This window comes from Gymnogyps californianus, unplaced genomic scaffold, assembly GCF_018139145.2.
Source record: "Gymnogyps californianus isolate 813 unplaced genomic scaffold, ASM1813914v2 HiC_scaffold_37, whole genome shotgun sequence".
In the NCBI taxonomy this organism is placed as follows: domain Eukaryota; kingdom Metazoa; phylum Chordata; class Aves; order Accipitriformes; family Cathartidae; genus Gymnogyps; species Gymnogyps californianus.
In genome coordinates this window covers 557,799-580,817 of record NW_026114257.1, presented here as the reverse complement: position 1 = coordinate 580,817, position 23,019 = coordinate 557,799, and the positions used below count along the sequence as shown (strand labels likewise).

The following is a 23,019-nucleotide window of genomic DNA, read 5'->3' as shown; positions in this document are numbered from 1 at the left end:
CTATACATGGTGTAGATTTTTCTTTTCTGATTAATCGTTTCATGCCCAGTGATGCAGAGAAATGTATTTTATCTACTTTCTGCATTTCTGTTGCCATTAATTTTTTGGACTGGAGAAGTCCAATATCACTATAGTGTTTATTCAAGTGGCAAAGGCTTTTAGGAGATACTTCTGATCATAGAATTTGGAAGAAAATCTATAGCAAAGTATTCATTTTTTTTCCTAAGGGGATTTAGAGCTCAAACTATATTTAAGTCAAATTGAATAACAACAACAAAAATCTTATCATGCATCAAAAATATTAATTTCTTTAGGATCAGTTACATTAAAATGGCTGGCTTTAGTCACATTCATTGTTTGAACTGTGGGTCCAGTCCCTAACCTTTGGACTGTCATTAATCAAGACCATAATCTGTATGCTTCTTAGGTATTTACACGATCTCAAATCTTTGCTTTAGAACATGAAGCAGACATTCAAATACATTTGAGCAGGTAGCATAAAAGATAAAAACCGTACAAGTATTTATTATAAATAAATAATAGCAACTTTTGGAATTCAGTTTAAGCAAACACCATTGTTTACTTGTAAATCAACAAGTAATTATATTGATAGGTTTATGGAAATATTTTAGCCATTCTTTTAGAATAGCAGATCTGCTAAAGAGATTAAGTGCTACAGTGGATCTGTATCCTCTGTGCTGGTTTACACTGCAATTCTTGCACCTTTCAAGTAGAGGTATTTTCAGCAACAAACTAGAAGTTATTGCTCTAATCTTTTACCTAGAATAGGCTGTGTTGGAATGTTTTCAGGTTACCTGCCTATAGTATGGCCTGTTATAAGAAAACAGACCTTATTTGTTCATTAATAACTGTCCTACTACTTAAAGGAAAAATATGGACTAAGTTTTCAAAACCACTTAATGACGTTTGGCACCCAGTTTCTATTGAATTTCATTGAAACTTGGGCACCTAATTGCTGTATGATTCTTTGAAAATCTCAGTGTAGCTATTTGAAATAAGACCTCTTCATGCATATAAAAGTGTGAAGCAACCTCTCCCTTAAAGATTTGCTGTCTGTCACTACAGTGCATAAATAAAAAAATCTACATGCAAAACTTATTTGAACATGCCTATTGTGTAAGTGCAATAGGATACAAATGCTACATGTTCTAGAGACTTGTGCTTTTCAAAGTTGTGCAGTTGTACACCTACATGATAGAGGCTTTTGAAAATGGATTGGTAACTGGAAAAAGAAAATAATAAAAAATAAAGGAATATATCCCTTTGATGAAGAAAATAACAAAAAATCAGGGACCATATCCTGTTGATATATAATATTATATATAAATATATGTACATATGAAAAGCTCTGACCACTCCCACATGCCTCATAGACTGCTCATATGTGAATCTAATGGGAGAATTAGGCTTGAATAGCTTTTTAAGGCATAATTTTAAATTTATTTCTAATAACTGATTAATTGTAAAAAAATCCAATGTTTGGCCAACAAGTTGTGACAACTATTCAGTCTAATGAGAATACAATGGCAAATTATTAATACTGCTTTCCATTCTGAAGTACAAAGTCAGAATTGTTTTGAATGAGAAAGAACAGCAGGCTTTGATAATATTTGGCAATCCTAAAGCATGATTTCCTTCTAATATCTGATCCATTTTATGGCAGTTTTTCAGTAAAACCCAATTACTGTGAAAAGTCAGATTTAAAAGACCTCAAAATGTGAATAATTTCATATACTCACATTTGCTATATGCTTTTACAATTTTGTACATACTCCCATCTAGTTTCTCATTGGCTTCTGTGTTTATATTCATTCAGTTTTAGTAGTTCTGCTTTGTCTGCCAACAAAGGTGCCAGGCTGTGATGATGCCTTTTACAGTATGGACATCTCCACATTTGGAAGTGGACTAAGACCACCTACCTAATTTCATAAATACCACCAAAAGCTATGAGAGGGTAATGACTTTCAGTGATTACTGATCTAGGTCAGAAATGAATGGTGAAAGGTGAAAGGTGAAAGGTTCCATTTCCTGAGCTTCTGTACCAGTGAAGGGGGTGATTTTATTACATTGCCCCTAAGTGAATTTTATTTCCTGATATATAAAGCAACTGAATATATAATGTTATGTTCCACAAAAAAAACCCCTCCCTTCTCATGTAAATAGTAATCAGATTGCACCCTTCTAAAGAATTGTAAAGATTAATTTCATGCCACATTAGTAAGCTGAGCTTTTGATTCTGATTTTCATTTTTCCCTAATGATTTTGTCATGGCCATTCACAACAGTGAGAATTAGTGTAAACTAATAGGTCATTCTTCTTCTCTCACATCAGCATAATATCACTGATTTCATTGGATACGAGACATACTGCTGTAATGGAAATGAGAATCAGGCCCACAATGCTTTCAAAGACAGTTCTTAATCTAATTACTTTTTAAAAAAGTAAAATTTAGTAATCAGAGGAACGATTATTTAACAGCAATCATCATTCTAATTTCTGATTTATACTTGCAGCTTCCACTTAGATTTATAGGAACTGCACATGCTTTCCTAATGGCTGAATCTGCTCCAAATTTACTTTTGCATTATATAAAAGAAAAACACAGGTATATCCTATATATTATAAATCATAATTCTGGATCTCTCATGATTGTACTGTACCTGCATAGGGTAATAGTTATGATAAGTCGTTTTTTTATCAGTCTGTTTTGTTCTTCCTTAATCAGCCTACACAGCTTCAGGCACATCCCAAGCCAGTCGATATGTGGGACTGAGCCTAAGAGACCCATCCTTTCTACACCAGCAACAGGTGGGCAAGCTTCACATAGCTGTAATGATATAGACAAGCTTTTGCATTATTACCTTTCTATATGCTGCCACTGTTATCTTGGATTAGAATGGGATCCTAAGGATCCCAGTATTTTGTCATCTGAAGACTAAATTTAATAAAAGTATTACCAAACCCTTTAAACATCAACATAATAAAAAAAGCAAAATTAAGCAGTCCAAATTATTATTCTCAAGCTATTTTCCAGATGTTTAAGCCTACATTTCTGCATTTTAGTTCCAGAAGATGAATTATAAAACCAAATTCTCAGTGGAATACATCATTATTCCTGGTTTAATAGATTTAAATTAGTTTGCTGATTTCAGACATGATAAGGACACATTTCTGTTCTAGTTTCTTACATCATTTATGCTTCAAGTAGCATTTTAAATGTCACATCTCATTAATGCTGTAAATTTAATGCAAATGTTTACCCAAACGATGAAAATATATAGATGAGATTAATGGTGGTTTATTGACAAATCAGACACAGTCAATAGCAAAGGCATGCAAATACGGAAATCCTACATTGTTAGTAACAATGTAATAGAAATAATTTCAGGCCCTTTAAAATCTAAACATATTTTATGATGTGTGTGCATGTTGCTCCTAGATCTTAACAGCAGAGGATTTTGAAATCAACAGCATGTAAAATATTTCAAGGAAAAAAAATTGAATATGGCAGGAAGAAAAAGGCTGTTATTATATTTATTGTACTGTTTTTTTCCTTGGGCTTGGGTTCCTCTCAACAGTTGGTATACACACCTGTTTTATTCTTAGTAAAACCTATCTGTTCTGTGTTTGTTGTGATATAGCTAAGCTATCTCTACCCACTACAAAGGCAAGGTAGCAGTATGTCTGTATTAAAGGTCACCAGATGCAGAGTTCAGAGAAAATCATAAAGATGGTAGTTTATTCAACATAGTTGTCATTTTGCCTTTTTTTAAACCAGTGAAACCTAACTGGAAAAATCTGTACACAGTTATGAAAATACCAAATAACAATTAGTGGGTTTGCCAACCATTTTTTTTTTTTCAGTAAATTTTCTGGTAAAGTTGCTTTTTCACCTAAGATTGTTATAATATGAAATGTGTTATAATTACTATAATATGGTTCTTTTTGACAGATGTACAGTATGAGTTCATTGTATTTTAAAATGTACACAGGATTTATAGACTTTTTAAAAAAAACAATGCAGATATTTTCTGGAAAAATGACAACCTTCTAACATCCTGTTAGTTTGGGGATTCACAGGAAAAATATATAAATATAAAATTTTGTACTATCACTATATGTGAAGAGACATTTTTCTATAAATTTGTTATAATTTAACTCCCTTCCCCTTCTTCCAAGTTCATTCAAAGAGTTACAGACACCATCTTACATTCCTAGAAGGTACTGGCAGCACACTTAATTTTCCTCTTAGCTGAGTTTAGCATATAAGTCATAAAAAGTACATACTTGCCATCACAAAATCACTGCTTATTTAATGCATCTTCTACATATTTTTGTTTTTATATAGTCTGAAATAAATTTGGAGAATTTCAGTAGCGTCATAGGACCATGAGTGGGAGGGATCTCAAGGGTCATCAAGTCCAGTCCCTTGGTATTCCAAGTACCATGTCATATACTCCCATGATAAAACATGTGGCCAGATGGTTCAGAGGAAATCAAAATAGATCTTACATAGACTTCACAATTGGAAAATATCTTCCTATTCAGTGCCACTATGGGAATCAAGTGTTCTCCCTTTTATAGTAAATTGTTCATTTGGTGACCAGTAGGAGCCATAGAGTAAAAAGGAAAAATATGTCATAGTTTCATCTTTGCTGTGAATTATGTATTCTGTTCTAAATTATGTAAGAGGTATGTTTGTATGCTTGCATATGTGTGTTTCATGTGTGCATGTGAATGCTTGCACACACACACACACACATATATATATATAAAATTAGGGAATAGGTTGTTCTGTTGAAGACATTGAAGGAACAGAATACTTTAACAACAAAGCTTTCTCAGAATGGATAGATATGAATGTATAAGTGCAGTGTATATAAAATGAGTTGATAATAAATTAATTTTCCCCTTCATCCTCTTAATTCCTAAAAGGATCTCAGAGATGACAGTGCCATATATACTTACTATCCAGAAAGGGGGAGAAAACCAGAAATTGCCTAAATTATTTCAATAGATTAAAGGTTATCCTTTGTTATGGCAGAAAAGACTGAGTTACTATGTCCTTTCATTACATTACAACACTTTGAGAGACCACTTTTATTTTAGCAAGTTCTAAATGCATTTTGTTTAAAGCAGCCCATGATGAATGGAAAGGAAACTCAAGGGTTACATGAAATAAGGGCAATCAATCATGTTATATTAGGTGAGAGAAATTCTGAATTAGAAAGCCAATGATTTAGTTCCATAGAAGTCTTTTAAATATTCACCATACCCTGTAATATACATTGACCCCTTAAGAATAAATATTGTCACAGGTACACTTTTCCTTCATTGGAGGGGAATTTATAAAGATTTATTCTCCCAAGTTATGAGAAATATCAAGATGTTTTACTGACTGGTTTTTTGTTGTTTTTGTTGCTGTTTTTAAAAAAAACCAAAATGTAGCATATATACATTATAGCAACAAATAATATTAAATATAACTGTGAAAGATAGAATATAATAGCACGTATGGGAGCAGCACATTTGCATTTACTGAGCTGAATACTGTGAAAAATATGCCTTTACATGTGTTACTTAGCATGCTACACTGATAAAAAGGCAGAGTTATAATGAAGAATTATAAGTCTATGCAGTTGAATTTCTGTTGTGACTGCTGCTGGGTCTAGTTGTTAGCTGCCTTGAAATGCCAGGTATTTCTGTACTGTAACACCATCAGTAGCAAAGCAAACCTCTTGCTTGAGTGGCATCTAAAGAGTCACCCGCATCTTAACATTTTGTTGGAGAAAAGTCATGTAATGATAGCTCCACCAAAATATCATAAATTGTTAATGACTACTTGGATTGTTTTCCTTGATTCACTGTCAACTTACAAGAGTTGTTAAGTATTAGTAATGGGCGGGGGTCAGGGGAATAATGGGGGAGGGGGAAGGGTACTGATCTTAAAATTATAGGGGTTAGTATTTGCATCAGGACATTTTTTTTCTTAATTTTCTATTGGAAGTTGATTTAATTTTATGAACTGAAATCTAGTGTTCTGTGCTCAGCATCTGTGCTAAGAAATATCTTTACTGAGTTATGCATAAAAGAAAATGTGGATAATCTTCATACTGGGATGGCAGCACCCTTCCCTCTTACCCTTTTTTCACTCATTCACTCACTGCTTATATGTGCAGGCACTGAAGATTCATGGTTTCTAAATGTGGCTAAAAAGAAAAAGCAACAATCAGTATCATCTCGGTCAAATTCAATCTTCTACAAGTGAACTCAGTCTCTGTGCCAGATTTTCATTTGTGTCTCCATTGTTGTGGCTGTAAAATTTTACTGGAGAAATAATTTTAAAAATAATTCAGTTCCAAATAACATATCAATGGCCAATAGACCACAGTTCTCATAGTTGTTTGATGACATTTCCTTAGCCTCACTGTATTTATATTCTCTATTTTGTGAACTCATTATATCCTTGAAATCACAGGAATATTTCGAGATTGATTGACATAATTTCTAGATCCAAAGTTAGAATATTGCCAGAAATACAAGCACTGAACTTTATCAGTTTGAAGTAAAGAAAATAATTTATATATATATTTGTATTTATTGTAAGTAAAGATTAATCTTTTCACAATTAATAAGATTCTTATTGAAGTGAACTACATATATAACTGGCGTACTCATTCTTGGCCATGATGCGATTTTATATGCACCTTTTAGCTAGGACTAGGTGGTTTTATTTTTGGTTAGGAAAACATAAGTAAATGGGATACGTTTGAAGCTTGTGAAGCCAATGACCATTAAAATTTTCTGTCATAGTAAAATGTGCTAACTAATGCTGGCCCAGGTACTGAGGAACTGGTGAACTCTTCCAGTCCTTGCATTGCTTAAGACAATTGCATGGATTTCAGTATGGCAATGTGAAGAATAGGGGACTATGGGGATGTCACATGGATTTCACATTGGGGATGTGAAGGTTAAAGGCAGACTTGGCTGCAGTGACCATGAGGTGGAGGAGTTCAGGATCCTGACAGGAGGGAGCAGGACAAAAAGCAAGATCACTACCTTGGACTTCATCAGAGCAGACTTTGGCCTCTTCAAGGATCTGCTTGGAAGAGTCCCATGGGATAAGGCCCTAGAGGGAAGAGGGCCAAGAAAGCTGGTTGATATTCAAGGACCACCTTGTATATCCCAATGAATAGGAAGTCAGGCAAAAATGCCAGGAGGCCTGTGTGGATGAACAAGGTGCTCCTGGCCAAAGTCAAACACAAAAAGGAAGTATACAGAAGGTAGAAGCAGGGAGAAGTAACATGGGAGAAATACAGAAACACTGGCCAAGCATGCAGAGACACAGTTAGGAAAGCCAAAGCGTAACTGGAATTGAATCTGGCAAGGGCTGTCAAAGGCAACAAGAAGGGCTTCTCTAAGTACATAAGTAACAAAAGGAAGACTAGGGAAAATGTGGGCCCACTGATGAATGGGGCAGGGGCCCTGGTGACACAGGACATGGAAAAGGCTGAGGTACTGAACACCACCTTCATCTCAGTCTTTACTAGCAAGACCAGCTTTCAGGATTCCCAGGCACCAGAGATCTGGGGGAAAATCTGGAGCGAGGAAGATGTACCCTTGTTGGAAGAGGATCAGGTCAGTGAATACTTAAGTAACTTGGACATACATAAGTCCATGGGCCCTGATGGGATGCACCCAAGAGTGCTGGCTGATGTCATTATGAGACCACTCTTGATAATCTTTGAACCATCGTGGTGATTTTGGAGAGGTGCCTGAACACTGGAGGAAAGCAAATGTCACTCCTATCTTCAGGAAGGGCAAGAAGGAGGACCCAGGGAACTACATGCTGGTCAGCCTCACCTCAATCCCTGGGAAGGTGATGAAAAACAAATCCTGGAAACATTTTCCAGGCACATGAAGGACAAGAAAATCATCAAGAGTAGTCAGCATGGATTCACCTCATGAAGTTCAATAAGGGGAAGTGCAAAGTCCTGCACCTGGGGAGGAACAACCCCATGCACCAATATATGCTGGGGGCCACCCAGCTGGAAAGCAGCTTTGTAGTAAAAGACCTGGGGGTCCTGGTGGACAACAATCTGAATATAAGCCAGCAATGTGCCCTTCCTGCAAAGGCTGCCAACAGCATCCTGTGCTACCTTAGGAGGAGTGTTACCAGCAGGTTGAGGGAGGTGATCCTTCCCCTCTACTCAGCACTGGTGAGGCCACACCTGTGGTATTGTGTCCAGTTCTGGGCTCCCCAGTACAAGAGAGACATGGACATACTGGAGAGAGTTCAATGAAGGGCTACTAAGATGAAGGGACAGGAGCATCTCTCCTCAGGAAAGGCTGGAGACAGTTGGGACTGTTTAGCCTAGAGAAGAGAAGGCTCAGGGGGGATCTTATCAATGTATAGAAATACCTGAAGGGAGGGTGTAAAGAAGACGGAGCCAGGCTCTTTTCAGTGGTGCCCAGTGACCAGAGGCAATGGGCACAAACTGAAACACAGGAGGTTCTGTCTGAACATCAGGAAACACTTTTTCACTGTGAGGGTGAATGAACACTGGAACAGGTTGCCCAGGGAGGCTGTAGAGTCTCCCTCCTTGGAGCTATTCAAAAGGTATCTGGACATGGTCCTTGGCAACAGGCTCTAGGTGACCCTGCTTGAGCCAGGGGGTAGGACAAGACCTCCGTAGGTCCCTTCCAACCTCAATCATTCTGTGGTTCTGTGATTCACTAGAGCCTGGACTTTCTGTGTACTATGTACAGTATGCATGATGTTCACACAGCTTTGAGCTATTTTACCATATATGCAGTAATGAGAAACACTTCTGATCTGTAAAATGTAATTTTAAAATGAGAAAATGTTAAACAGCTTTTTATTTAATTATTTCTTACATACAGGACTGTCCTGACACTTCAGTAGGAAATTGTTGTTTCTAGATGCATTGTTTAGTTACTGAATCATGCAATTCAAAATGGAATTCTCTTCATACTATTCAACATTGAAACTATAAACTTAAATTTCCACTGAAAGCAATTTCTGCTTTTAAATTGTTTCGGGTGTACATTGCTTTTACTTTCAGCAAAAAGATGAAAGAACACAGGAGGACTGTTTAAAAGAACTTCTCAGTAAAGGCAGGAAACAAGTTATCAACACGCAGACTGTTCTTATCGTGTCTCTTATCATAATAGAGAGTTTGACGTAAAACTTGGTCACATGACTACCAGAGAGGTATGTAAATGAATAAGAGGTCACCTTTCTTATGTGCTTGTTGGAAAGGAAACACATTTAAAGGAAATTTCAGTCAAAACAATGACAGTATGCAAATGTTTAGCTTTATGGGCTTTTCTCAATGGTTGTCTTTTTCTCACACACTTTTCAAAATATTTATTTACCTTTTCTAATGATCAGAGAGCCCTGAAATGAAGCTTAATCTTCATTCACCACTCTTAAAATATGAAAATACAGAATCTGCTTAAATAATAACCCCTAAAATTTTTCAGAATATGATTAGAGGATGAGCTGGTGCCTATGGGATTCTAATGTATATGAGAGCTGTACAGTTAAAACTCTGCAGAACAGTTCTGTCTGGAAGGTGTCCAATTTAAACTGAGAAGATAGCTATATTGATATCTAGCTCTTCTGTGGAACTTCACATTGGTAAGCCTCAAATCATTTTGCAAAGAGACATCATTATTATTGCCATTTTACCATTGGCAAAACAGGTACAGGGAGGTGAATGACTTGTAGACCAGTGGGAGTTAGGAACAATACCCAGTCTGCTGCTCTGTTACTTAGTTGGTCTATATCCCCTTTGCATTACTCTGCTGTGTTGGATGAGTGGTTGCATTGGCTCACTAGAGGAGTATTTTCAGAGCAGGTAGTCTTTACTACAGGCTTTGTGTTCTTTACTGCTTTCTGATTGTTGTGGTAAGATGTAAGAGAGGTGTGCAGGTGCAAGCCTGAAAACATGGTTGGGCTGCATGTGAGGTGTCACTATCCTGATTTGATCAACTGCAGAACTTGGCCTATTGAGAGGATTTCTTTTTCTCCTCAGGATAAATCTTCATGTTCTTTTTATGTGAAGTTATGTGAGAAATATAAAATATTCAATAATTTTTATGGATTGAAGATGTTACTGAAGGGGAGATTATATAGCATGCCTTGCTCAAAATAGCAAAGCTAGATGACTGAAATGCAGGTCATCCTAACGGACTTCTAGGAAAGATTTTAGAGGTTCCATAAGTTACCCTGAGGGCTGTAACTGTCCAGAAAGCCTTCAAAATTACCCCAAATAATATATAGAACTCAAATATTTTATTCTAGTGCCCCATGTACTTTTAAAGCTAGAAATAAATGTTAATGTTAGCTAGAAATTAGTGTTAAGCTAATCTCAGCCTTGCCCTACTGGAGTGTAAAGGTCCCCCCAGGGCAATATTCCTGCTGTTGGTCTCAAACTGACATTAGGGGAATCTTCCATTAAATGAAATTAGGGCTTTCAAAGATCTTTTAAGCTGTTCCAGACTTTTTACCCAGCAGAAAATACTAAATAAATTTTAGGGATGCAGATTTTGAAAGTGATATTTCTAAGTATTTTAATATCTTGGCCCTCTGTCTTAGACATTCTGATCTCTAAGCAGTAGTGATTTGTAGGAGAAAATTTTACATGAGGAAGGAAAAACATTTTCCTGGCAGGTTTACTTTTAAAACCAAAATGGCAGCTATTTGAAACTGCCAAGGAATGTGGAACATTAGATTTTAATGTTAGGAAGGTGGTTTTAGATATAGCCGATGCAATCCCAAGCTTGTTATAGCACCCTTTATCATGCAGATCGCCAGTTTTTCATGCACCTATTGCTAACACAAATATGACACAACTGATGCAATGAATAGCACTACAATTTAACTATAGATTTGGTCTAGTATGAATTTTCATATACATGTGAGTGTATGTGTGTACAGCATATATAAAAATGTATATGTGTTATAATTACAGTTATAGTATGTAGATGTATATGTGTTTGGATGTGCATGAGTGTATACAGTATGAAATATGCCATTATTAACATTTATGAAACAATGGAAAAGCTCTTTTTGGATTTTTTAAATTATACATTTAGGATATTAATTGTACATACAGAAAATCTTCATAAATACTTTAGGAGGAAAATAAGTATTTTGTACAATAGCTGATATATTAAAATGTAACATATTAACCATTTATTGTTTTACCCAAATACCAAATGCAATCAGATTCTATTACAAAGGAAGTGCTTGACAGATTTTTGAGTTAGACAAGCAAGAAATCATTCAGTAACAGTAAGTTTGGGATTTTTGCATCTCATGCTTTTAATTGGCCAAAGAATTTTTATACATAGGTTTAAAATTTTGTAAAAGAAAAAAAGTATTGTTTATATGTATTTTAATCTTTAGGCCTTATGTTTCAGGTCAAAAGTGAATTTTTATAACTAAGTTTTAAGCTCTTAAAATATGCTTCTGTACTGTAACTGATGACACATTCTTAAGGATTATAGCCAACATGCAGCTAGTTGCACTATTTGAGTAACTGAGGAGATACATTTTATTGGGTCATCAAAATTAAAAACTTACTTATGATACAGTTTTATATAATGACTACACCAAAATGCATATACGTACCCCTTCATTTTAGCATATTTAATGTACTTTTCATAGTTACCTCTAGCAAACTTTTTGATAAAATGGTTCCTTTTCTGATTAATTTCATGTAGTTTAATTATGCTTTTAATGGCTTTAGACAGTCTCTTGAATTCTTTATAGAACAAGAAACAAACCCTATGAAAACACCAGAGACTAAGATTTCTGTTTCTCAGATCTTAACATCAGGAAGCTTATGAGTGTAACAGCCAGACAGGGTCAAGTTTGCAATATTGTCTTGTCCTTAGCATATGTATTTGTCAGGAAAAGACTGTAATTAATTCTGCTTTTGTGAAAATAATTTTTTTCATTTTGGTTGCTGTAGCCTGCACTCTCTAAAGACTGTGAATGTGCATAGAGAAAACCGGAATAAATTTAAAGCAATTAAACTCGGCAACAAAGTTATCTTCAATTCAGAGTGCTGTGTCACGCACAGTATACAGTAATTTATATATAGCATGACAAAGGTTAAAAATGTATGCTTTTTGTATGTTTTATTCACAAGACAAAAGTTTAATTTCTTAAACTTAAAAATAAGTATATATTTTCAATAAATCTGCTAGCACTGTGGAACAGCTGTTAAAAACAGCTATATAGGGTTACATGAACAATCTGTGAAGGCAGAACTGATGATTTGAGTATCTGGGAAGAATTTGTTTTAGCTTACATTTAGTGCATTCCTCATTATATTTAAATTTAATAAAGTATTTTAAATGCTGTTATTCTGAGTCTAGAACAAGATTAGATTATTTTATCACCTTTTGCTAAGTAATACCTTTTTCAGTAACACTAAATTCATAAACTTCAATGAAAAATACCTTTATCCTTAAATAGCAAAATGAAGGCATACAGTTTGGGTAATTTGGGCAGTTTTTCTAAGTTGCATGTCTTCTATGTTTCATCAAATGCATGCTTCAAGATATTGATTATATTTGACCTTTACTTAATACACATTATTTAGAAGATTACATAGACCAAATAGCATTTTGATTTTCTTTCTTAAAATATTTCACTATTGCATATTAACATTTTCTTTTATTCCAGCTCAGTTTGTAATCTAATAATGGCTAATTGTTATGTGCTAAATATTAGTTACTCTTTTATGCTTTATTAATAGAGGTACATATAAGAGTTAATTTTTTCAGAATGTACTTTTTTGTTTGTTTTGTTTTCTTTTTTTAAAAAGTTACTTTTTGGGAAAGTAAGGCTTTTGCCATGTACAGTACTAGTTTGCATATATTCATTTAAATACTAAAAACTGTAGTACTGCTTGATCCATATCTGACTGCTAGGTTTCAATTGACAGCTGAGGATTTGTGACTGGACCATGAATCAAAACGGCAGGCATTTATACCCCAGTGCCAGTGAGGATACATTGGGAATTACTTGGCAAAGGTAACATTTTAATTATTTCCACCCCTACAACACATCTAAAAAAGTTACATTGAGCTACAGTATCTGTTTTAGCAGGCCTCCAGGAGAATATGTGTCAACATTTGAACAAAACATATCCATGTAACATTTCTTGAATACACATTTAGATTATATTTAATGTAAATTAAAGTTTAGAAAATACCTTAGTTAAGCATCTGGAATGCCATTGTTTGCTTTCAAATGCAAAGGGTTTGTAATTTTAAAGGAATGCAGATTTTAGGCTTTAAAAAAGGAAAATGTGATTTGCAGAATTAAAGGTCATATACTTTGGGGTCTAGTGGTTAATACAAAAAAAGAATGTGTGATTAAAGATATAGACAAGTAAAATAATAGACTTCTGATGTGGTGCTGTTTTGGGCAATGAATAATCATACTATCCGTAGAAACATTTCTGACTTTTACTGGTATAGATTTAGGTCACTAACATGTACATGAAGGTAAGATAAACTAACTCCTTTCTAAACAAAATTATAAAATTACAAAATAGTTAGGTTTGATATCCACAGAAGAATTTCTTTTAGTGTACAAGAAAAACCTTAACTAGTGGTACAGTAATCAATTACACATTTTTACCTCTGCTAATGTATAATTGGTTACAGTAGTAGTAGGGGTGTGTGTATATAAGTAGGTATATAAAGAAAGTAGGTATATAAATAAATAAGCATTATTATGAGATATATCAATCTTTCAGCTCTTTCAAGTGCAGGATTCTCCTTAACATAGGAGTTTAGGGGGTTTATACATGTGATATAAAGCCTGCAGGTTGGGGCCCTGTCAAATGAAGCAGTAGCTTTTTGCTCCCTCAAAGTAATTTTAAATACTTCAGGTACACATACAACAGCATAGTCACTTTTAAAATATTTTATATATGTATGTGAATGTGACTCTATACAGAAAATCTCGCTATACAAAATGCCATACGACGCACTGTATTGTACTACTGATAGCTAAAAAAGTTTGGAGGTTTGACTATCAACTTGGAATGGTAATTATAAAAATGGAAAATGAGTGCTGTGTACAAATCCAAAGTTTAAATATCATAAATATTAATGTTTTACAAACCTATTGGTAGTGACTTCCTTATTCAATTGCAAATATTTTCTGTACTTTTTCTCTAATAATAATATTGGAAATCTGGAAGAATTTTGATATCCTGGTGGAAGAGCAAGGTATAGTTGTTTCCTCCATCATAGATAAATTGGTACAATGGAGAATTAGCTAATGGAGTCACTTCAACTCCTCAAGGGCTGTGATTCACATTATAAATCCTCATCATGCAGTAATTGGCACAGTGTTCAATTACTTGTGTACCATCAAAAATGAATCCAAACTGAGATAATTATTTATTCTCCCCCTACAGAGGGTGTTGTTTTCTCAACATGTTGACAGGCGTTAGTAAAATACCTCACAACTACCTATCTAGAAAAATCCTTGGATGGTGTAAATCAGTCTTACCACTCTTGACCTTTTTAAAGCAAGGCCAGTTTATACCAGTTGAAGCATTGGAACAGTGTTTAGTGAATTCTGTTTTTCAGTACCTCTCATACATGATCCTTGAGTGTCAATTACAAAAAGAAAGGAAGAAAAAAAACCTTCGATGGTGGATACAAACATGTTCTGTGATCTTCTCACCTTTTGTATGGAAAATTGCTTTGCAGGTAGCCCCCAGGGTGTTGGTCAGGTGTGCTAGCTACCAAAAAGCTAAGCTGCACATGTGCTTCCATGGGCATCCTTTGACCATGCCTTGGCCATGCTTGCATATGCATGGTCTTTATGGAGCGAGTTGGGCACAGTCTCGAAGGACAGAGAAACATACCTGTAGTTCTCCCTAAGTAGAAGTTTGTTTGGTTTTTTTTTTTAATGTAGACTTTGGAATACATCATTCTTCAAACATCTGGGAAGGTGAGGACATAAAAACAGAAATGATATGTATTCAAACTGATGAGCTGTCTTTATAAAACTAAAAAGAAGAATGGATTCCAAAAAGGAATTATTGCTCATTGGTAAAATAATATATCCTAGTTCAAAAGGTTAAATTAAGTTTTTTTCCTACAAAATTGTTTGATAGGCCTGTTCCCTCAAATCCATAGTACTAAATTTGACAGTAACCAGACTGACCTTTTACAATAGGGTCTTGTGATTATTTTAAGTGGTGCATTGATTTTTCAGAAATTTTGTTGAACTCAGGAAGGTTAAAGAATTGGCAATGCCTGAATATGAGCTGTCCTGTCTATACAGAGCACCAAACCGAAAGCTTTCTCACGGTGCATTGGCAGTGACCTACACCTTGGGGATTTTGTGAAGGTGAGAGATGATAAAATCCCTATACTTGTTATTTTTGCATCCTTTGTCTTATTAGCAGCTGCCTGTCATGCCTAATGGGAAATGGTATATGAATTTTAAAATGCATCTGTTGGGGTTTTTTTTCCAAGTAAAACTATTTGTCTGTTGTCATTTATGATCCCAGATACAAGAGAACAATGAGATACATATGCAAAAGAATTGACATTTGCAAAGAGAAAGTGTTGAATAATGCAAAATAAAAATCTTAAATCATTGGTATATCTTTTTCTTCAAAAGTAGAACAGTTGTAATGGGTAATTATGATACAAATGTAGATTAATATTTTATGTGATTGAAGTAAACATACTGATGTCTTTAAAGGAGATATTTATATAAAACATCCTCTAAGCATCCCAAAGAATGAGAAAAAACAGGCTTTTGGTAAGATATTTGGAATTAAAATTATTTTGTACCATGACTGTCTAGAGCTAAATTTGTAGTTGTCCATTTACCATGTTTACTATCAATCTGTTAAGATTTAAACAATAGTTAAATACATGTCTAAAAGTAAACTCCCATGCAAAGTGCTTTAAGACTATATTGGTCAATTTTTTGCTGTGCAGATTAAGAAGATAATGCTATGAAAAAAAACCCTTCTTTTATATCTGCAGTTCTGTGAGAATAACTTTGTTTTCCTAGAGACAGAAAGAAAAAAAAAAAGCTGTGCAAATTATTTAGGCTCAAATAGGAAACTACAGTCTCAGACACTGCATAGAAAGTAAGAACATATGAAACAAGTAAACTTGAGTCATGAGTGAGAGCAAGAAAAGGAGGGGGGGAGAGATTTTGATACACAGGAGCTTGCGGTCTGATTCTGAAGCCATTCTAATACTAATATGTATTATTAGTATGATACTAATTCTAATATGACAACTGATAAGGGGCTGTAGGATTAGACTCTTATATTTTATTTGCGAGACCTTCACAAACTATAAACATACTCAGTACTGAAATGTACATTTTAACACAACTATTAAGTATCTTTTTATTCTAAACTATTGTTATTTATATTGTTTTTTAAAACAATCTTAACACGTTGAAGTCCTCGATTGCTTGTGGTAACTTGGTTCTTTGAAATTTGCATTTTGTTCATCGGATTATGGTCATTGTTTTGCTGTACTGAATTTTGTCTCGGTGTATTGACCGAACAGTTGACTATTACTGTAACATTACATTTGCACTACCTGGGCAAATGCACTAGGATAATATTTCCTGTTTTCAGGCTGTTATCTTGACACATAAGTACAGTATAACAGCTGGCTTGTTCCTGGAGCTCCTGAGGGGACCTTTCTTCTCAGAGTGCTGAATTTCTTTCTCAGCTTTAGCTGTAGCAGTATTCAAATGTTCAACTTTTCAAGCAGCACTTTTTTTCCCCAGCACCACTCTGGGGTTATGATAATAGCTCTGATAAGGCAGTCAAATGGGATAATCTACAGTTTGTGAAAGGAGTAGGAGGGGAACTGAAAATTGCTAAGAATTACTTTTTTTTACTTTTTCTTTAGAATCTAGCAAACACACTATTAAAGTAATACTTTCACCAGCATTGCTTTTTAAAATGTTACACATTTGGGCAACAGACACACCTGTTAGAGTAATGGTTTCCTCCCCCCCAAATTCTGTAATATTTTGGGAAAAAAAGTATCAGTTCAAGCATTTCAAATTAAGAACAAAAAGGCCAAAGTATCCTATTGGTAATTGTATACATAGCAGAAAAAAACCTAATGATTTCTGGTCTTTATCAATTTAAATTGCTATTTCTGATAGCTGCACCCAACTCTGTAATAAAGCTTTGCAGAATGTTGTTTCCTTTCCATCTAGGCAAACATCTTTAGAACACTTCCTAAGAAATTAATTGTATTCAAGCTAGACTTGCATGCTGCCATCCCACAGGAAATGGGTCAGCAATCCATTAAAATGCCATTAGATAATCTAATTTGGAACTTAATCTCTAAATTAACCATGCTCCATATTTGAAGTATACTTGAGAGAAAGAAAAGTTTATGTTTGAGTGGATTGGGGAGCCAAAGTATGAAGGAGGCTGTTTTTTCTGTAGCTGTGGTCACGTTTCAAGCTGTCTGGTAACCAGGAGAAACCAGACATGATGTAATTCCAGACTGAACTTGAATTTCAGGGATTTAGAATGGGGGAACAATGGACCATAGGAATTTATAATGTCCATTTTCCACATTATTTTGTTTGAAGCTTTAAGTTAATTTTTATGGGAGAAGCAGCAAGAACTGCAGTGTGACCAAAATTAGATGATCCAGAGATGTTAATGTAGAGAAAACAACTTCTTCAGTGATATTGTCTGAGCAGCACTGCAGATGTCAGCAGGGTTAGAAAAGTTCCTGCTCTGCAGTAAACTGGTTGCCTGTTCTGAGCAGCTTTGTTCACTTAGGTTGAACAAAACTTAATCTTATGTTTCCTGTCAGATGATTTTTGGCAGCACTGTTAGGGAAGGAGGAACAAGTTCCAGGAAATTCCCAAGCGTAAGCCATACCTTTAACCCCTTGGTTACTCTGAAATTCTATTTCTTGATCATCTTAACTCCAATTATTTCTTTTGAAACAATAAAACTACACTTTTGGGGGGTTTTTTTGTTTGTTTTTTTGGGGCTGCAATTAGGATTATCTGCATTCAGTCTTGTTATAGTGCAATAAACAAACTTTTGATTGTATTTACAAAAGTGTTAATATATAAAATTTAACAAATTGCATTTAAAAACTGTAAAATTTGGAAAAAGAAGTATAAATACTGCCATGATTAAGCTTACAAATATGTCCACTGACATTTGTGGAAGAGTGAATCAGAACAGATTTAGAGAACAAGAATAGCTAGTCTGGAAACAAACAGGTTTTTTCCCTAAACCTTTCCTTTGCATATTCCTACAGTTGTTTTCTTGTTGGTCTACCACAATACTCCTACTTGATAGCTTGTTACTTCTTTATTTATTTGGTTTAATTAGTTTACCTGAAAGTGTAGAATCTGTTTTTCTTATGTGACAGAACTGTCTCTGGTAACCCAAGCCCTCATTCTCCATAGTTTGACTCTATGGCAGTTGGCTCTCCAGTTGGTTACAGCCCTTTGTGTGCATGTGTGTGCTTGCAAGCCTTCCTCCTTTAACCCCTCTCCCCACAACAAGCATGCCCAAGTGGTCCAAAGCACATAATGGATATGCACCATATCTCCAGGCCCTATGTTCACAGTGGATTTTCTTTGGTAGACAAGGTCTGTATTTCCTATCCCTGACCCTTTTTACCTCTTTGTTACTCTATCCCAAAAAGGGGCCTGTGGGGAGAAGAAACAATATTTTAACAGTAAAATTCCCTTTTTCCTCCTCCAGGCATCAGCCTTCTAAATGAGGTTCTGATGATGAATATTTTATTAGTACCATAATCTTTTCATCAGATCATATTGGACAAATCTTACAAAATGTATAAATGGGTTTAACTGTGAATATTTTAAGATTTTTTGTTTGACTATGGTTTTTGAATTTAGACAACAGTAAAAAACATTGCATTGGGAAAAGGCAATAAGACTATTTTTTTATAAATAGGTTGAAAGCCAGTCTTTCAACAAGCAAAGATTAGCTGCTCTTATAAGTTGGAAATATAGTAAACACTTTATTACTATAGGGTTAAAAAAAAGTACGTTTTCAGGTAGCATTGAAGAATGTGCCCATTTAAAAAGAAAAGCTGTTGAATAATATTGTCACTACAGACATTTTAAAGACATCTTAGGGCATCCATACTTCTTATAATTCCTTGTGAAAAAAGTGAGTTCTGCTCCCTTCAGAGTTTGAGCATGATGAAGGCAGGCACGATTGCCAGTGTTTTCACATTTTTACTGTTAGGAATCAAAATGGTAAATTAAGGGGTTTAGAGATGAAGAATATTGCACATGAGTAAATGACAAAAGTTATTTCTTAACAATCATAGGACGTATCACCTGAGGAACATATTCACTGGATTTTACAAAATAATTTTATTCCTCTCCTCTGCATTCACACAGTGGCAACTGAAAGGATCACATAAATCTGTCAAAGTGAAATGTAATTATTAGTTAAATAGATAAAAGGACCATTTTCCCCTCTTAATAAAAACTTCTAACTCCTGCTGGCATTACCCATCAATGTACATACTCATGCAGGGAGAGAATACTATGAACGGATCACAGAATCAAAGAATCACAGAATGGTTGAGGTTGGAAGGGACCTCTGGAAGTCATCTGGTCCAACCCCCCTGCTCAAGCAGGGCCACCTAGAGCCTGTTGCCAAGGACCATGTCCAGATACCTTTTGAATAGCTCCAAGAAGGGAGACTCCACAGCCTCCCTGGGCAACCTGTTCCAGTGTTCATTCACCCTCACAGTGAAAAAGTGTTTCCTGATGTTCAGACAGAACCTCCTGTGTTTCATTTTGTGCCCATTGCCTCTTGTCCTGTCACTAGGAACCACTGAAAAGAGCCTGTCTCCATCTTCTTTGCAACCTCCCTTCAGGTATTTCTATACATGGATAAGATCCTCCCCTCAAGCCTTCTCTTCTCTAGGCTAAACAGTCCCAACTGTCTCCAGCCTTCCCTCATAGGAGAGATGCTCCTGTCCATCATCTTCATGGCCCTTTGTTGAACTCTCTCCAGTATGTCCATATCTCTCTTGTACTGAGGAGCCTAGAACTGGATACAGGACTCCAGGTGTGGCCTCACCAGTGCTGAGTAGAGGGGAAGGATCACCTCCCTCGACCTGCTGGTAACACTCCTCCTAAGGCAGCACAGGATATAATTGGTCTTCTTTGCGGCAAGGGCACATTGCTGGCTCATGTTCAACATGGTGTCCACCTAGACCCCCAGGTCCTTTTCTGCAAAGTTGCTTTCCAGCTGGGTGGCCCCCAGCATATATTGGTGCATGGGGTTGTTCCTCCCCAGGTGCAGGACTTTGCACTTCCCCTTATTGAACTTCATGAGGTTCCTGTCAGCCCATTTCTCCAGCCTGTCAAGGTCCCTCTGGGTGGCAGCACAACCCCCGGCATATCAGCCACTCCTCCCAATTTTGTGTTATCTGCAAACTTGATGAGGGAACACTGCCCCCCTCATCCAGATCATTAATGAAGATGTTGAACAGGACTGGACCCAGTATTGACCCCTAAGGTCCACTGCTATTCACTGGCCTCCAAGTAGCCTTTGTTCCACTGATGACCACACTCTGGGCCTGGCCGTTCAGTCAGTTTTCAATCCACCTCACTGTCTGCTCATCCAGCCCATACATCAACAGCTTCTCTATGAGAATCTTATGGGAGAGAGTGTCAAAGGCCTTCCTGAAGTCCATGTAGACAATATTCACCGCTGTCCCCTCATCTACCAGTTTGGATGCCCAAAGAAATGGAAGAAAAGAAAACTTGCAGCTTCCAGCCCTCACAAAAATATATCAGAGGTTTCAGATTTCATATGTGATATTATGAACTATATCAATCTAATGTCCAATGTGTATTCACAAGTAAGGAGGTGTGTTTGTGCAAATATCTAGTGTGGAGAAACATTTAATAGAATAAAATGTGCAGGAAGCATGTGTTTGCACACTGTATGTCCAGATTTGATTTTACTTGTTTGGTAATGATTGCTGATATAATGATGCCCTTTTCCTTAATTAACATGACCAGTTTTTTTCAAAAGCCCATTATTTCTGAGCTGTTACAAGCACATCTAAATAAAAGGCTGTTCATGTCTGCTCTGGCTTCTAAGTAGAAGCATCTCAATCCTTCTTTGAAATATGACATAAGTCCATCTTGTAAATACTTACTAGTAGGTACAGTACTTATTACTAGTTAGTATTTGGTAAAAACATGAAGGTCAATGGGACTTAGACTCCTGAGTGACATAGGTGCTTCTGAAATGGTGGTTTAAGTTTCAAAGTCACTGAATTGGCTTTGAAAATATTTCCCTTCTCTGACTTTGGTTAAACAATTTCATGGCACTCGTTGCTACCCCTGACAGTAAATGTGGAAAAAAATAATAGCTTTTTCAAACATTCTTTCAAAATTCTATGTTCTATTGGGGACTTGTGCACCTCAGAGGCATATCTTGCAAATTGAGAGAGGGTAAACTTGTGTAACACAAGCGAGTACAGAATTGCACAGGAGATTGTGTGCTTTTGAAATGAACAGTCTTACTTGTACACTCTAATGAACTTATTAGTTTTTAAATTATGTCTGTGGTTCCATATGGTGTCACACATACAGTTTAGTTATATCTGCTCCATATACTTGATTCTGGAACTTTTGGGGACTTTCATAGGCAGACTGGTGTAATACAACAATAACACTGCCTGCGGTTCATATCAACAAATTTACTTTTGTCTTTCGAATGAGTTATGCAGTTGCACAGGAAACTACATAGTGCAAATTCAGGTGATGTTCACAAATTTGATATCTTATGTTATCTTAAATAGTGTAATTTATAATGAATATTGATTTAATCCTTAGAAAAATTGTGTTCTTATTTTTGCAACATACTTAATTTGTGTTTCATTTTCTTTCTCTCTGTTTTCCTTTCTGTCATTACCTCTCTCCACCTCCTCTTCCAAAAGTCCTGGTACCTGGGCTAGCTTGATTCCTTTTCAAGTACCAAATGGGACACGAATTCTGCCAACAAATGTCCCAAATCATTGTTTGAACGTAATTGGAGAGCCTTTCCTTCAAGCAGAAACAAGCAACTGAGAGGAAAATGAAATTTTAAAAAAAAATTTAAGAAAAGAAGGAAGAAAGATGGGATGAAAAACAAAACTGAAGAAAGAAGAAAAATAGACCAGCAACTGCAGCACTTAAAATCACTAATTCCCTTACGGTTGAAACTGTAATGACATACAAAGAGTTGATGATATTTCACTAATGGGTAGAAAGAAGCCCCTGCGAAGTAGCCTTTGTTATATGAAGTCCACTGGGAAATACATGTTCTGTCTCTGACAATATATTTTAACTGACTTACTAGATGCCTTAATATTTGCATGATATCTAGTTTTACTGATTTAGTATTCTTGTTGTTTACACATGGGATCATTATTCCTGGTTATCTCACAAAACAAATACTAGATGGCAGCAACAGATCTGCAGGAGAGCAAGGGCCATGAGACAGCCATTTTCTCAACACTAATTTCAAAAAGTTTAAGAAATAAAAACAGTAGCCTTTAGTTATAAGTATGAATTTATTAAAAATTGGCCCTTAACCCAGCCTTTTCTAGTGCGTTACTGAGTTTGAAATTTTCAAAGTCAGTAGAAACACACAGGCTCTATGGAAGAAATGCCTCTATAAAGGTAAAAGTTTATCTCCTCATACAACAGTAAAAATAAATTTTAAAAAGAGGGTTTTTTCCCCACTAAAGAAACACTCACAAAGGCAAGTGCAATTTAAAAATCATATATAAAGGGGGTCATCATTATAAGTCCTTCAGCCCTTGGACTCTAAATTGAGGGGATTAAAAAGAAGAATTAAAAATTACTTTGAACAGATTTATTTTTTTCCCCTCGGTTTCTGAGGGCATTAAAAGGCAAAT

General features: G+C 35.6%; 1 protein-coding gene across 1 annotated transcript in view; it reads left to right on the top strand.

Moving 5' to 3' along the window:
• Positions 1–22,186, top strand: part of LOC127028623 (nuclear factor 1 B-type-like) — a 51,991-nt gene extending 29,805 nt beyond the window's left edge. The window contains exons 6-8 of the mRNA XM_050914344.1: positions 2,747–2,829; positions 13,008–13,096; positions 22,057–22,186. Coding sequence (XP_050770301.1) covers positions 2,747–2,829; positions 13,008–13,096; positions 22,057–22,186 — 302 coding nt within the window. The remainder of the gene's footprint in view (positions 1–2,746; positions 2,830–13,007; positions 13,097–22,056) is intronic.
• The last annotated feature ends 833 nt before the right edge of the window (positions 22,187–23,019 follow it).